The sequence below is a fragment of the Chionomys nivalis genome, chromosome 14 (assembly GCF_950005125.1).
Source record: "Chionomys nivalis chromosome 14, mChiNiv1.1, whole genome shotgun sequence".
Taxonomy (NCBI): Eukaryota; Metazoa; Chordata; class Mammalia; order Rodentia; family Cricetidae; genus Chionomys; species Chionomys nivalis.
In genome coordinates, this window is record NC_080099.1 from 12,722,255 (window position 1) to 12,739,857 (window position 17,603).

Sequence of the window (17,603 nt, forward strand, 5' to 3'; positions counted from 1 at the left end):
GCTTCAAACTTGTGAAAAGGAATTTTTTAAAAAAGCTTAAGGAGTGAAGGAAACCATGGAAAACATAAAGTTGGTGACATGAAGGTGAGGGAGCAAGTTCCACCCCCAGCAACCAGAAGAAACTGGCAGCTTCAGCCATGTGGTTTGGCTTTAGAGTCAAGGATACAAGAAAAGGATTGTGAAATATTCCTCCAAGGCTAAGGAGAGCTGCTGAGACCAGGTGTGTGTTAGGGGTGTCCCTGCATGAAGGCCCAGAGATGCCATTGTGTGAAGCTGTGAAGGAGAAGTCTGGATTGCCTTGGAGACCCCAAGATGTTGGAGACGCCAGAGTCATGGGATCCCTGCCAAGGAGAGCTGTTAACGGGGAGTGGGATCAGCCCCAGAGAGAGAAGGGTGTTGCAGTCAGCAATGTTGAAAGGAGCTGGAGATCTGAAGAGTGCTTTGACTCTAATATGGAGACTCAGAGTTTGGAGCTTGCCCTGCTGGTTTTCAGATTAGTTTTGGTCCAGTATTTCTTCACTATGGTCCCTTTCCTCCCTTTTGGGATGGTAATGTATATCCTGTATCATTGCATGTTTGAAGTATGTGATCTTGTTTTTGAGTTTGATTTTTATAGAGGCTACAATTAAGAGACTGCCATGAATCTCAGAAGAGACTTTAAACTTTTAAACAGGGACAAGGCTGTAAAAGACTATGAGGGCTTCTGAAGTTGGAATGAATGCATTTCTGCATTATGAAATGGTTACAAGTCTCTGGAGGCCAGGCAGTGGGATGTGGCGGTTTGAATTAGAATGGACATCATAAACTCATAGACTGGAATATTTAGACCCCAGGGAGTGGCATTATTTAAAAGGAATAGGAGGTGTGGCCTTATATGTCACTGGGGGTGGGCCTTGAGGTTTCAAAAAGCCCATTCCAAGCCTAGAGTTGGAGTGCTGCCTGTGGATCTGGATGCAGAACTCTTAGCTTCTTCTCCATCACCAGGTCTGCCTGCACGCTGCCATGTTCCCTGCCACGTTAACGGACTAAACCTCTGAAACTGTAAGCAAGCCCCAATCAAATGCTTTCTTTTGTAAGAGTTATCGCGGTCATGGTGTCTCTTCACAGCAATAGAACTATGACTAAGACAGAAGGTCATACTATATAGCCATTAAAAATGATAAACATTGGCCAGGCATGGGCATACTGATAAACATCAACACCCAGAAGGCTGAGACAGGAGGATAATCGGGAGTTAAAGTCCATCCCAGGCTGCATAGCAAGTTTTAGGTTAACCTCAGAAATACAGCAAGATTCTGTCTCGAGTAAAAAGAAAGAGTAAAACTGCCTTTGTGCCTCAGGAAAAGTAGCCAAATATTATTATTTAGAATAAATATAAAACTTGGATTTCATTTACCTTTTAAATATGTATTATAACTCTAAAGCAGCATTGACTACTATAAACAAAGTAGAACTCACACAACTAAAACTGTAACTCAATGAGACTCCTTGGTGAGCATGCCCATGACCCTGAAAAATATAATACAATAATATAATAAAAACATATAATACAAATTATAAACACAAGATATAAAAGAAAATATTTTGAGATATGGGTGTCACTATGTAATCCTAGCTGTGGAACTCCCTGTGTAGATAGGGCTGGCTTCAAACTTACAAAGATCCACCTGCCTCTGTCTCGCAAGTACTGGGATTAAAGGTGTGCATCACCATGACCAGTAAGAAATATTTTCTAATAAGCATCTTAAGAAAAACTAAGTCGCCGGGCGGTGGTGGCGCATGCCTTTAATCCCAGCACTCGGGAGACAGAGGCAGGCAGATCTCTGGGAGTTCGAGGCCAGCCTGGTCTACAAGAGCTAGTTCCGGGATGGGCACCAAAGCTACAGAGAAACCCTGTCTTGAAAAACCAAAAAAAAAAAAGAAAGAAAAAAATAGGTCAATTAAAATATTTTACCCGTGTGTGTGTTCATAATTTCAACACAATTATTAATTTAAGAAAGGATTTTTATTCTCCTTTTTCTTGATAAGTCTTGGAAATCTGGTAGTTTACTCTGACAGCTCATCCCAGCTTGAACCAGCATCTTTTCAAGTGCACAGTAGCCACATGCAGTTCCTCTTCCCGACAATACTCCAGAAAATCTACGTAAGTTAATAGTGGCTGCTTCAGTAACCAGACAAAGGGTCTTTGTCTTTCCTATGAATTGCTGCAATAATCATTTCTATCGGGAGGAAAAGGGGAATCGTATGAAAAAAAATGCTTTTTAATTTTCTTTTTAAAGGATAAATTTAAAACTTTCCAATTGTTCTTGTTCCTTGTTTCCCTGGGAAGGGAACAGGAGCGTCTTCTCCCAAACCAGGATGGTCTATACCATTTGTGCTTGGCAACTTAGTCAGTTCCCCCTTGCTATTAGTACCAAGGGTTGGAAGGAAAGGGCCCCAGCGCTGTAACCACAACAGTCACAGCACTTTTAACTAGAGGGGGTGCTATAGGGGGAAGCAAGCCAAGGAACAGTGCCTTGTATGGTATGTGCTGGAAATAGTGCATGGATTAGCACATAATCTTCCAGTGACCTTCTCATGATGCAGTTTTTCACAAAAGTCAAGACTTAGAAAAAGTATCTACTTCAAGGCATCAGAGCTGGAAATCTCAACGTTCCATATCTGCGGTGGTCCCCAGCAAGATCATGACCGCAAAGGCCCGGGCTGCCCCACACCAAAGCATTGCCCTTATTAACAGGGCACTAAGAGACAGCTGTGTCTTCCCAAAGAAGATTCCAGATACTGTCTATACTATTATGAAATCTCAACTTTGATCTCTTTTCTAAACTACTTATATCTCAAATAATTTTCACTTACACAAACCACTGTTCCTCCAAACTCCCCGTGCTGAAATCCAGAGTCATCCTTGACTAGCTTGATTTCCTATCTCTGTCCAGTCTCCAGCTGAACCGGAACACCCTCCCATCTTTCCCTTGCTCATCATGAAACAGCAAGTCCTGTCTCGGGACTCTCTAAGGAGGAAGAGCAGCAGCGTACACATAGTACCCAGATCCTAAGATTTTAAGTTCCATTCTTTGTTGCTGTTTTTTTTTCCTTTTTTTTTTATTCTTTTTTAATTAAAATTTCCACCTGCTCCCTGTTTCCCATTTCCCTCCCCTCCTCCCAAATATTGCCCCCTCCCCCCACTTCCCTCCCCCATCCCCACTCCTCTTCTCCTCCCCTTTGTTTTTTTGTTTGCTTTGTTTTTCAAGACAGGGTTTCTCTGTGTAGTCCCAGCTGTCTGGAACTCCATCTGTAGACCAAGCTGACCTCAACTCAGAGATCCACCTGCCTCTGCCTCCTTAGTACTGGGATTAATGGCATGTGCCAACACTGCCCAGCCTTAAGCTCCATTCTTTAAAGGAAGCTGACAGACAGCACCCAGCCAAAGGACCACTGGTTCCAGGTCACCTGCAATTGGGAACAGAGGTTGAAAAAAGTGGGGGGACTTTTAGCTATAGACAGTTGGGAGAAACCATTATGTCAGGCGGCCAGTGCCCTGGGAAAGAAGACTGGGTGGAGTGGGTGGATCAAATGTCTTCACCTTGCACAGGCCTCACCCACAGAGACGAAGTGCCTTGAGTTGCCTGGCATCCACCCCAACAAGGCACTATGAAGTATGCACTAATTTGGGTTCCCATAACCATTTCTGTCAAAGAGATGCTGTCAGGGCAGTGTTCTGGCAAAGTGTGTGAGGCAGGGGGCAGAAAAAGGAAGGAAACCAAACAAAGTATAATCTGAGAAAAGTCCCAAGCTGATGAACCCTGCAAAAAGGAGTTCTGCAATGGCGCAGGTCACATCTTAAGGCTATTCCAAGTCCCAAGGTACTGGGGGTGGGGGATAGCATGGTCACCTTCCCACTAGTCACAGACTGTCATCCTGTATGGAGGATTCAAACTTTCAGGTTCTCAGGAAAAGACAGTTACAAGTATTGTCAGAGTGGCACAGAAGTAGTTGACTGAGAGTACCAAGACACTAATAGGGAAGAGAGCACAAGGGAACTAAGGCTGACATGGACAGCATCTGTTGTCAAGGATCTTCAAGACCTCTTTTTTTATTTATTTATTTATTTATTTATTTATTTATTTATTTATTTATTTATTTTTAATTTTCAAGACAGGGTTTCTCCATAGCTTTTGGTTCCTGTCTTGGAACTAACTCTTGTAGACCAGGCTGGCCTCGAACTCACAGAGATCCGCCTGCCTCTGCCTCCCGAGTGCTGGGATTAAAGGCGTGCGCCACCACCGCCAGGCTCTTCAAGACCTCTTCAAGGTCTGAAATATCATCTCGTTTCAGGATGAAGGGCAACACAGATGGCAAGAGTAAGGACCGAATTGTCTTCCAGTGGTGAGGGGGCGTGCGGTGAACCAGAATTTAGGAAAACCTGTTTGTTTGAGGTATAGGCAAATGAAAGCTAAGAGACACTCCCCTAAATCACATGGATTCTGTCTCCAGGGAGTAGCATTCCTCTCAGAACTCTTAGTAAAGGCTCCTGGTTCGAGGCTGATACTCAGAAGGTATGTCAGCCAACAGTGCAAACTATGGCAGCCCCCAGAGAGCCACTGCCAGGGCGGAGGTGTTGTCCAGCAGTAGAGCTCCCGCCTAGCCTAGGCATGGCCCTCAATCCCACCCCCAGCACTGCAGAAAATGGAAACATATGCACACACTGAGTTTTGCATTAGACTGCATGGATACAACCTGTCATTTAAAAGCTAAGCAAGGGAAAGGATTATCTGAGAGTACTGTCTCAACACCAGTGACCTTCCAGTCAGTCTGCCAACTATAATCAAAGTAGCAAACATAAGATGTCTTTATTTAAAACACTAAAAAGCAGTGTTTACATTTTGTACCCAGAATAATCCTCTATAGATTGCATGACTCAGTCTGAGACTAAAGGCTATGCATAGTTTAAGACCAGGCTGTCTTCTGCAAACATCATATCCCTATGCTATTACATACTTGGGCTTCCTTCTGGGGCCTGTCCAAATCAAGCCCACATTGTGTTTTCTAGGGGTTGGAAAACCAAGCACTAACATATGTCATATAGTGAGCTCTTGTGACAACAGAGCCTATTGTCTGCTCCACCTTTCTCTAAGAGTCAATGAAGATGACTCACCTTGATGTCACTCTGAAAGTGTCTGACACTAACTGATTTTCCTTTACCAGCCTCACTGCAAAGAAAGCAGTTCCTCAAAGATAAGGGGCTGGGTATTCTAACATCAGAGTCTTTGTTAATGAATAGTGCTCTTCACCAGTGAGAAAAGTCACACACAAACACACACACACACATGCACTCATACACACTACATAGCGTATGAGCCTAAAGCTGAAGAGGGAAAAGGGGTGGAGAGAGAAATCCTTGAGAGATCAGAAATATACCAATAAACCAAACTATTGCCCATAACTATTTAATGCCCACAGGTTATGTACACCTTATATAATGTTTTATACTCCAATAACATCTCCCAACTAAGGCAATAGGCACAATCAATAAAATTTCCATCCCAAACATTTAAAAATACTGTTGGCATACAGGATAATTATTTCCATCATGTATAATATATTAAGGTGTGTAACTCAACCCAGTGTTTGACCCATGAGGAAAGCCCACTAGTAGGTTAAAAATAGAAGGGAACATTGGCTATTTCAATAATACAACAAAATTAACAAATCATCTGCCCAAGAAACAAAGTGTTTCTGTATAATTCATGATTCACACTCAGAATCCTGCCTGAAAAGCAGGGTTACAACAGTTAGAAAAAGCCCGGCGGTTTCTCATACTGAAAGGGCAATGGCAACCCAACCAAGAAACCTGGAAGCTATCCAGTCATGGTGGCATATGCCTTTAATCCCAGCACTTAGGGGGCAGAGGCAGGCGGATCTCTGTGAGCTCAAGGCCAGCCTGGACTACACAAAAGTCAGAGCTACACACCCTGTCAACAAAATAAAACACCCGGGAGGCTAGTACTCAGTCACAGAAAATCTTCTTGACTTCAGATTCAATAACTTAACAATAACTGAGAACCAGAAATCCACTAATGGCAGAATTCTGTTCATTTTTGCTTTAATTATTCCAAACACTCCCACCAACAAAGATACTTGATTTCTTAACTAGTTCTTTCAGGACCGGGGGTTTTGTCCATAGACAGATAACTCAAAAAAACACTGAACTTGAAACACTCCAAATTCAGACTCCCAGTAATTTACCATCCCTGCCAGCATGGACTATATTCACATCTAAGTAAAAATCAAATTGTTTCCCCTCCAAGTGGTCTACTTGAAAAGAAATTCGGTATAAATGCTTTTGTTTCTCAAAACTAGATCTCCAAAGTTTCCGTGTATTCAGAAAGTCATTAGCTTCATAAGGCAGCAATTAAATGCTGTCTGCTCAGGGACTTCAGGACTTGGTGCGGTTTCCGTCTCTCTGGTACTCGCTGTTGCATCGCACACGGTCACGGAACACGGCTTCGGCTCTGAACACTCCATGCAGCTCAGGTTGTTTTTCTCTGCCTCACCGCTTTCCAGCCTCCCGACCAGGTTCTGTTGAGCCTCTCAGCGCCAGAGCTGCAAGCTGAAAGGCTCCTCCCCTAACTCCCACGGGTAAAAAGGGTGGCGTGCATTTCCCAAGCTGGAATTGCTAGAGTTCCAGCCCTGCCTAGCACCTTCTCTACCCTTCTCAAAGAGACTCGTATCTGTCGTGCTCTGGAGTTCCTGGTGACCCCAAAGGCAATCCAGGACGGGCCCCCAAACAGGTTTCACCCTCTTTCATAACCACTGGATGAACTTTAGCCCTTGGTGACCCGGACTAGGTCCGCAGAAAAGAAGAGATTTCAATATTTTTCAAACTAAGATGGTCGGTGAGCCCACGGAGCTGAAGGGCTCCCCCATGCGCTGGACACTAGCTAGCAATCGCCAGGTGAGGATGCGGAAGTTCCTCTTCCTACCCCGCCCAGACTTGTCCACAAGGCCGGTGTAACAGGAATTGCAAACTCACCTACAGGAGTGGTCTACACACAGCGCGCTTGCACACACCTACCCCTCCGCACAGAGGCGTGCAGGCAGGCAAGACTGTCAAACAGGTCCCAACCACCAGAAAAGGCGAACAAGAAAATCAGACGTCGGGATACATGGAACATTTTTTTAAGGAAGAAAGGGATGGGTGACTAAAGGCCCTGACTTGCTCACCTCGCCCCGGGACCAGGCAGAAACCAGAAGGGCTAGGGCTGCGGAGCCAACGCCTGGGAAGCTGCTGGTCACTTTACATCACCTGCCATGCGGTATCAGGAGCAGCAGCTCCTGCCGCACTTGTTCCTAATCCTGAACCGCCCCCGACCCGGGAGGGGAGCGCATACCACCCTACCTCAAAGATAACTCCATCCCTGGTCAATAATTACTCCAACCCTCCCCCAAATACCTGATAACCCCAAAAGAGCTACCTCAAAATGCCCATTGTGGGCAAATTAAGTATTGGCTTCCTGGGCCGAAGGGATTGGCGCTTCAGTTAAGAGCACTTGCAGCTCTTGCAGAGGACCCTGGTTCTGTTCCCAGAACCCACTCCAGTTCCAGGGGCTCTGACGCCCTCTTCTGGACTTCTCAGTGCACATGCAGACATGCCGGCATATATATTATACATACATATATGCATACCCATAATATATATAATCAAACTAAAACAATTACATATATATTTTTTAAAAGAATGTATTTCCCTGGGATCACCAGAAACCCCTCCAGCAACTCTCTATCCCCTCCCCCCGCCCTTACCCCTACCCTACTCCGCGCCCCTCCCACCCAGCTGACTCCTCATCCCTCTCCACTCGCAAGTTCAGGATCCCTCTGGTCGCCACACACGCACCAGGGAAGACAGGTCAACTGAGGGGCACTCGGCACTGCAGGGGACCTAGAACAGGGTCCATAAAGAGGACGTGAGGGCTGCATACCAGGTGCCCCATTGAAGCTAGTGTCTCACCCTGGCTCCTAAAGGGTTAAGACGTCCCTGTGGTTTCAGGCTCTCAGCAGGAGACCCCAAGACCGGGAGAGGACGAGAAGGGAAGGGCAAAGTGGACGTTGGCGACAGGCCCCCTGAGTGGGACGGAGCTGTGCCGCTGTCGGGGGACTCTGCGGAGCCGCCAGTAGGTGCGGCGCACTCCCGGAACACCCAAACTTTCTCCGCCACCCAAGTTGGGGGTGCCGGGGACAGAGGCCACAGAGACGCTGGCTGGGGCGTCCGAGAACCGTGGGGAAGGTGGCCCCGAGCGTGCCGTGCCGCACCTGTGTCCCGGGGCCGCACCGGGCCCGTACTCACCCGGGTGTAGAGCTCGCTGTACGACATGTCCCCGCGGATGGAGCCGGAGCCCCGGACACCTCCCGGGACGCCGGGTCGGGGCTGCGCTCTGAGGCCAGGCTCCTCGCTCGCTCGCGCGCTCTCTGTGCACCGCCGGTGCAATCTCCGCGGACCGGTCCCAGTTCCTCCGCGCTCCTTCCTCTGGTGGACCGACCTTCTGGCGCCGAAGCCCGCTCGCTCCGGCCCGCGCGACCTTTACTCCCTGGGCGGTGGCAGCTCTGGTGCTGCGTCCGAGAGTGGCGGGAGGGCGGGGAGAAGGCGCGCTGCGCTCAGGGCTCAGGTACGAGAGGAGGCGCGGACGCGCGACCAGGGAGGGAGGGAGGGAAGTGGCGTGGGGGGGGGAACCCGCGCCTCACCCGCGCCTCACCACGGGCGGCCGCCGCCGCCTTTGAGCCCTCCGCGCCCCCGCTGCCACCGGGTCCTGGGGCGGGGGGCGGGGCCGGCGAGGAGCGGCGCCCGGGTAGGTGGCCCTCGCCGCCCCCTGCTGGCCGCCGCGCGAATGCCGCACAGGTGCGGGCGGGCTGTCGCACCTGCCGCCCCGCGCTGTCCAAACCACCTGGGCAGAGGATGGGCAAAAGTGCAACGGAGACGTGAAGAGAGGGAAGAAAGTGAGGCTGAAAAGGGTCTTATACTTTTTCCCTGGATTTTATGTTTGTGTTGAACGTTTTCGTTATTAAAGTCTAATTATGCCATAGTTCTCTACTAAGGTGATTTTGATGCTCACTAAAGATCATCCTCACCAAAATGAACTCCCTGCGCAGAAATCCTCAACAGTAAAGGGGTGTTCTCCTGCGGGAACATTGTTTCACCCAAAGCCTCCTGTTAGACTACTCCTCTCAGAAGACAAAATCTCAAGCTCCCTTAGCTCCTCTCCCCCATATTCTGGGTCCCTCTGTCCTTCCTACGTCATTTGTTTATGTTTCTTCTGCCCTTGCTTTTGGCTGCCCACAACAGCTTCATATTTTTTGTTCAACTTCCAAAGAAACTTAGGGATTCTAACTCGAAAGGGAAAAGAATCAGCAGGATGGGGTGAGAGAACCGAGGTCCAGGACACTGTCTTGGGCTTTGAACCACGACAATTGACCTTGAGTGCGACTTTCAGCCAGAGGACACACTTACACGGGGGAGGGGGGGTTCTGGAACCTTCTCCCCAGAAGGTGACGCCCACCTGAATTTTACAACTGGATTGAAACGTCTACTTTACCGCAGGCATTCCACATTGAAACTCATCTGGGGAGCTTTAAAAGTTCCAAAGAAGCGATCCTGCCTCCACCCCGTCCAGAATTCCGATTTGTTCGTGAGAGAAGAGACCTGAATTTTTAAGTTCCCCTGGCATTCCAAAAAAATGCTTCTTTCGGGGCTGACAGACGAAGTGACCCAAGCCTGGGCAGCTGCCATTGGCTCTGAGATAGAAGGACACTTTAGCAGCAAAAACAGAATCAGACACCCTTCTCTCAGAAGGTCTTTCCTGCAGGACGCAGAGGTAGCTCAGCAGTAGGGTACTAGCATTTGCCAAGACGTGGAATGGATTCCCAGCACCCCAACATGACACTGCAAAATTAACTCCCCCTGTAGTCCTTCTTCTTGGATTGTAGCACTTACTAAGGTGAGCCATCACTACTGAAGCAGCCACCAGCTAACCTGAGACCTTCTACATCAGTGGGCAAGCGGGGCTTTCTTAGACAGCCCAGGGCTTCACTGCAGACCCATGGAACCAGAATCACTGAAGGTCGGGCCAGAACTCTGTTCTGAGGACCATCTAAGAAAGGGTCCTCGCCTCCATCCTCACCTCTGTCCCCACATCTTACACCAGCATATCCAGACGAGCAGTCCTAACTCTCGACCAGCGACTCTCTCGTTCTCCTGGCTCCTGGCTTTTCATTCTCTTTTCCTGCTGGGCTTCCTTTACCTGGATGTCTCCACCTACTTGGACAGAGTTTATTCATAACCCATTTTCTACACATCACCATCACTTCTAAAATAGATGTCAGGCTCTCACCCTCCAGAAATTCACCTCACCTGATTTAACTCACCTGTGGTGTTGCCCTGAAGTTTTGGGGAGTTGTTGTTTGTTTGTTTGTTTGTTTGTTTGTTTGTTTGTTTTGGAAATGGGTTTTGTTTTGTTAAGTCAGGGTCTTCCTATGCAGCCAAGGCCTCAAATTCAAGTTCTTGATCTGACCTTGAAAGTACTAGGAAGGTTGTTGGCCCCTCCCCTACTACTTCCAGCTCAGGGAAAAGGATTCCCTAGAGCTCCCTGGGTGGCCCTAAGGGTGGCCAAGGTTGGGATGCAGTGCTTTAGGCTGGGGTGTAGCTTGGTGGCACAGTGCTTGCCTACCTAGCATGTATGACAGTGGTTCTCAACCTTCCTAATGCTGCGACCCTTTAATACAGTTCCTTATGTCACGGTGACCCACCCCCAACCATAAAATTACTTCACTGCTACTCCATAACTGTAATTTGCTACTGTTATTGAAATTCATTGTAATATAAATATTTGATATGGGACTCCCCAAGTGGGTCGTGACCCACAGGTTGAGAGCCACTAGTGTGCAGGGTTTGATCCCAGGAACACACACATGCAAAAGGGAGGGAGAGGGAGAAGGGACTGTTCCCTGTAAAGCATGGGATGGGGTTTTATTCTACTGCCATGTTAGTTATTGTCTCACCCCCCCCCCTTGCATCTCTTGTTTTCCCATCTTCTGTGCATCTTTTTCTGGTCCTGCTTCTTCCTCCCAGTTCCTGGAAAACTATGCCCTGTTTCCTGTAACATCTTTCTTCTTCCCTATGTCCCCTACTCCATCTCTGAGTAGATGCTCACACTCAAATCTGCTATTAGTCCTATTCTAGATTTCCACCTGCCAGACGGGCAATCCTATATATCCCGCTGGGATCTAGGGCCAACCTGAAATCCATTCCTCCTCACCGTACTCCCCTCCATCCCAACTGTCTGGTTCCCATCAGACCTGGCACAAATTAAAAGCTCAATTCATGTTGTCTGAACCAAATCACATCCCCGAGGGGCATGCTGGCCTGGGCCAGGGCTTTGTGAATGTTCAATACTACAATCAGATACGGTCATTCCCTCCTTTGAATAAGACTAATGACATTTTAAGACTTACTTCTTTCCAGAAAGCATGTTGAGCACACCACCCCGTCTCTTGTTGAAGCCTCGGTGAAGGAGACTGGGATCAGTAATCCTATCTCCCAAACCACCAAAGTCAAGCTCAAAGAAGAACAAGTGAGAAGCATTGTACACCGTAGGCCTAGGATTTGATTGCTTCCTAGAACCTAAGTGAAAAATGGGTCTTGAACTTCGTAGAGAATATCAGGATTAAGGGATGCCCAGAGGTGCAAAGTCAGCTGATTAAAGGTATGGTCAGTTAGTACAGATGTTTAATAAGTATCCTGGGTTGACTGGAACACCTGGATGTGGAAATGGGACTTCTCGAAGTAGAGCTGTTATCTGCTAAGAATGCCATGGTCCCTCCCTCTCCTGGCAGGTACACACTTAGGAATGAAAAACAGTGTTGCATTTGTACCTCTCTAGCTGTGTTCCACTACTGTGCCCTGTGCGCATGCAGTTCATATATGTCTCCTGCTTGAAGGGTCTGTAATGGGACCAAACCTGACCTGTGCTTGTCATTGTGCACACCAGGTTCATTGAGATGCATGTTGTGTCGGATAAAAAAGAAGTGCTGCTCATTGATTGGAAGAAAAGAAGGGAGTTGCCAAACAGGGCGGCTGGGTAGGGGATGATAAGCACAAACAAAGAAGGGGGAAGAGGGTGGTGGAGGCCAACTCTGAAGACTTAAGTGAAATATTTGTAACTCTGAATAAATCCTCAGAGGTAGTTAAACTCATTTTCTTTTATTCTCTCCCCCTCACACAGATTCCTATCTCCTTCCTTCCCTCTTTCATTCAAGCTACACACACATTTGTGGAAAAGTACACAAGTGTACCAGAACTTCCTGTCCCTGTCCTGACTGCAGCTGAGGGACAGGCCAGCAGACACTGGTGACAGAAGCAGAAGGAGTGTTGAGAGGGATCCAGGTTCCTCATCTATGCAGCAAAATTCTGCCTAGCTTCTCTCTCCTCCACGGAGAAGGATCCAGGTTCCACCTCTGCAGCGAAACTCTGCCTAGCTTCTCTCTCCTCCACGGAGAAGGATCCAGGTTCCACCTCTGCAGCGAAGCTCTGCCTAGCTTCTCCTCTCCTCCAGGTGGTCCCCCCCTCAGTGACCACTGGCTTATGTCCACACAGAACGGTTCCCCCAATTCCTCCTCATACTTTTGTCTATGAACATGGGTCCTGAAAATGAGAAGATGAACCTTTTAGGCATTTTTAAGGGCGTTCTTTTTTTTTTTTTTTTTTTTGGTTTTTCGAGACAGGGTTTCTCTGTGGTTTTGGAGCCTGTCCTGGAACTAGCTCTTGTAGACCAGGCTGGTCTCGAACTCACAGAGATCCACCTGCCTCTGCCTCCCAAGTGCTGGGATTAAAGGCGTGCGCCACCACCGCCCGGCTTAAGGGCGTTCTTAAGTTGTGATCTGTATCAATCAGGGTTGGCTGGGGTTTGCTGGAGTAACAAACTAAGCTCCAAGTCTTGACTCCTGTGCAAAAACTATATCTCCCCCCCCTCATTATTCATTTTATGATGGATTTCATGGGGCTCTGCTCCACACTGTCTCTCCTCTGGGTATATATCTGGAAGATAGTCAGTGTTGTGGCTGAGGAGAAAGGGGTGCAGCAAACGCTACCCCAGTCTCAATGCTTTCCTGTACATTCATTCATATCTCAGAGTAAGTCACTGGGGATCAGGCCTGGGGTTGTAGGGTGCTTGACCAGACAGGGCCCTGTTCAGAGGAGCAACCCAGGGCAGACAAAATGCATGTGAACAACAATATAATCTATTAGACTCCTTTTCTCCGTGTTCCAACCGTTATCACTTCCAGAAAAATTGAATTTTATGTTAGGATTTCTCCTGAGCTCTGGTTTTCCCTTAACCTGGGTAAATGGATGAATCCAGTATCTGAATAAAGTGCCACAAAGTTGAAATATAAATTCCCTAAAAATGGAGAAAGAGGGAACAGCTTCACCAGCATGGGAAGACAGGGGAAACCTACACTGAAACCTGAGTATGGAGTTTGATCTCAAAACAAGATTATAGGGGAGGAGGACTGGGGAGGTGAATCCGTGGTTAGGAGCACAAGTTGCTCTCCCAGAGGACCCAGGTTCAATTCCTAACACACCCATGGAAGCTCACAACCATCTGTAACTCCTATTCCAGGGCATCTGATGCCATCATCTGGCCTCTCCGGCCAGCAGGCACACACGTGATACATAGACACACATGCAGATAAAATGCTCGTACACATAAAATTAATAATTTTTAAGTGGGGGGTAGATAGCCAAGGACTCTTTGACTCAGAATTATAGCTTGTCAATCCCAAACACAAGAATACCTATCTGGTCAGGAGTGTATTGCCTGAATCCAGACAGCAGAGTCAGGGAGGTCAGAGTTGAAAACCAGTTTGTTACATAGTAAGTTCCAGACTAGTCTGAGCTATATAGTGACATCCTGTCTCAGAAGACAAAACAAAACAAAACAAGAAGAATACCGCATCTGAACTGGGGAGATGGGGATCAGTTGGGTGTGTGTGTCGAACACTGAAGGTCCTGGGTTGACACAGCTAGGGTGACAGACCTCGCTGCTCTCGGAGGCAGCTGGCCTTGTCATTAAACTTTGGGATGTGCTCTTATCTTCAGGAATCTGCTACGATATTACAACCCTAGACCAACAGTTAGCCAGGCAGCAATCCTCCCTAATTCTCCATCTGCACCTCCCCCCCCCCCTCTCTCTCTCTCTCTCTCTGATATTTTAATTGTTGTATCATATCTTATAAGACTAGAGCAGTGGACGTATGATTGGAATTATATTACTCTAACTGAGAAACAGGAGTAATTAAAATTGTTTTCCTGAATAGGTGGCTATTAAATCACTTGTGCAGACTACGTCCAAGTTAGCTCCAATGATCCCTAGCCCCCTAGTTTCTGCCCTTTTGTGAGCAGCTTTTCCTTTCCTGTGTGGCCTAGACCAATTGGTCTGCTTTCAGACAATAAAAGACAGCAAAGTCATAGGATGTTATTTCCACAAACACACACACACACAAAGTTATAAAAGATCGACTTTGGCCTCTGGAATTCCTCCTTCATGTGCCTGCTTTGATGAAGAGTCTGCATGGAGATAACCAAATGGCAAGGAAACGCAACAGCCCTGAGGACCGGAATCATCCCAGCAGTTATATGAGTGACCTCTGAGGCAGATTCACTGCTAGATTCTCCTTTTGATGAGACCCTAGCCCCAGCTGACACTATGACATCAGCCACAGAGGTATTCTGAAGCAGAGGATTCAGGAAGCTGTATAGAACTTGGGGGAAAAAAATCACTGGAGAAACGGCTCAGCAGTTAGGAGCACTGGCTGTTTCTCCAGAGGACCAGAATTTGGTTCTCAGTGCCCACAGTGGACATTTCATGACTACCTCTGACCCAGGTTCCAGAAAATCTGAAATTCTCTTCTGGCCTTGGATGTACTTATACAAACATACACAAATAAAAATATGTTTTAAATCTTAAAACCAACAGCAAGATAACAAACAACAAGCTACATGATTAATAAAGTCTGTGGGCCACACACTCTGGGAGATAATAATCGCGTGCCGTTCTTAACTACCTCAGTTTGAGGTGGTTGAAGTTTGTCACCTAGCAGTAAAAGACTGACAAATGCTGTTCTGTGGTGCTTAGTTTGTTAATAAGAACCACAGCCCAGCAATCTCCTCCTCCTCTTCATGAAGGCATGGCTTGTATGTTCCTTTCTGTGAAGCAGCCATTTTCAAACTGAACTTTACACGTCTTTGGTAAAACAATGATTCTCCAGCTCTCCCCTCCTACCCCCCTGCCCCGGTGCTGCTGCCACCCCCAACCTTGTGTGATTCTTTCCATCAGAAAGTCATGGCAACTGTCAAGACTTATCCTCAAGTCAAAGGGTATTCCCAGGTAAGAACGTGTTTGCCTGCAGAGTCCAAGCCTGTAGAACACTGGGCGGGAGTCGGTTACTGACTGATACTGAGAAAGCCACTAGCTCTGGAGAAGTGGCCTGGCATTCTTTTGTATGCCAACTGGCTCCTGAGTCTAAGTTACCAGCAGGATTAAAGGAAGAGCTAATTTAGGGGTCAGCTGAAAGAGTATTAAAAATAATCTTTCAATAGGTCACCCTGTGGTTTTGGCAGCTCACAAGAAATTCAAAAACGGAGGATGCTGCTGTAACAGAATCTCCCTTTCCACCTATTTATGTAAACAAAACTTCTGAAATGTTTTCATGGACTTGTATCTATGGCCAAAATAGGAATAGAGTTAAAATTTTATGAAAAGACCATTTGTGCTCATATGTCAATTCAGAATAATTTTAATGCTTAGATAACTACAAACTTTAAAAAATAATTATTTGTTATAGTAAAGTACTTGTGGCGGTGGAAATGAAAATGGGCTCCATATCTGAAAGGATTAGGAGATGTGGCCTTGTTGGAGGAAGTGTATCGCTTGGGGGTGGGCTTTGAGGCTTCAAAAGCCCAAGCCAGGCCCAGAGTCTCTCTCTTTGTGCTGTTACAGATTTGGGTGTAGAACTCTCGGCTCCTTCTCCAGCACCGTGTGTATCTGTGTGCTGCTGTGCTCCCACCATGGTGATAATTGACTAAACCTCTGAATTGTGAGCCAGCCCAAATTAAGTGCTTTCTTTTATAAGAGTTTCTATGGTTATGGTGTCTCTTCACAGCAACAACAATAACAACAGTGACTAAGACATTACCACACCTGGCTATTAAACTGGTTTCTAGCACCACCATGCAGGATCAAATTCAAGAGGTAGGAGAATGGAACTCCAGGCTCAAGGAGAGAAAAAGAAAAAGAAGTATTCAAAGCGATTATTAGCAGGTTGACAAGATGGTTCAGCGGGCAAAGGTGCTGGCCGCCAACCTGGATGAGCTGAGTTTGTTGCTAGAAATCTACACAGCGGAAGGAGGGAAACAATTCTTGCAAATCGTCTTCTGATCTCCACACATGTGAGTTTAAAAGTGTGTGTGTGTGTGTGTGTGTGTGTTGTAATGAGTCGACAGAGGATATGAAGTCGCTATGCTGACTCCAGTCCACTGGGCTCATTTTAAGCAGTACTATAACTAGAAGCTACATTTTTTCTAAATAATTTATTTTTATATAATTTAATATAACTTAATTTTAAAATTTAGTTATTAATCTATGTGTAGAGACATACGTGGGTTTTCTTTTGTCTTGTCAGTGTTGTGGATGTTACCCAGAGCCTTGAATATGCTAATAATGTGCTCTGTCTTAGAATGTGGTGTGTGTGTGTATGTGTGTGTGTGTGTGTGTGAGAGAGAGAGAGAGAGAGAGAGAGAGAGAGAGAGAGAGAGTACACTTAGAGGTGCTGACATGCTCATCTCAAGTTTATTAAAGGTGATTATGAGAAGCAGGAGGGATTTCCTGTCCCAGACTCCATCATGTTTATGTCAAATGTCTCCCAAGACCCCTTGTCTGGGGATGGGCTGTACCCATGTGCCTCTCTAATGGGGAGAGAGAAACCCAGTAATGAAAATGCTGTGTCCTTGAGAACAAATAGAAGACAAGCTGTTTCCAACAGAAATTTCTGCTGTCTATCCCATAATATAAAAAATGCATGCACTGGGAAAATGAAGGCAGCAGTCACCCCCAGATATAATATTCTGCCCCACGAGGGTAGCTCAGTTGGAAACTTGAACGTTATGGTTTTGCAGTTCCCCAGGCATTTCTGCTGGATGCTGTCAGTGCCTGTGGTGGTTTGACTAGGCATGGCCCCCACAGAATCATGGGTTTGAATGCTTGACCCATAGGATGTGGCACCATTAGGAGGTGTGGCCTTGTTGGAGTAGGTATGGCCTTAGGGAGGAAGTGTGTCACTATCAGGGCAGGTTTGGAGGTCTCAGAGGATTGAGCTAGGCCGAGTGTAGCGTTCACTGTTGCCTGAAGTTCAAGATGAAAAACTCTCAGTTCCTTCTCCCGTACCATGTCTGCCTGTGCACCACTGTGCTTCCCACCATGGTAATAATGGACTGAACCTCTGAAACTGTAAGCCAGCCCCAATTAAATATTTTCCTTTGTAAGAATTGCTGTGGTCAT

At 46.8% G+C, this 17,603-nt stretch overlaps 1 protein-coding gene across 2 annotated transcripts in view; it reads right to left on the reverse strand.

Annotated features, from left to right (window-relative positions):
• Positions 1-8,664, reverse strand: part of Myo5b (myosin VB) — a 274,034-nt gene extending 265,370 nt beyond the window's left edge. For both annotated transcript variants that reach the window (XM_057789327.1, XM_057789326.1), the window contains exon 1: positions 8,345-8,664. In XM_057789327.1, coding sequence (XP_057645310.1) covers positions 8,345-8,371 — 27 coding nt within the window. In that variant the 5' untranslated portion in view covers positions 8,372-8,664. The remainder of the gene's footprint in view (positions 1-8,344) is intronic.
• Positions 8,665-17,603: the final 8,939 nt, after the last annotated feature.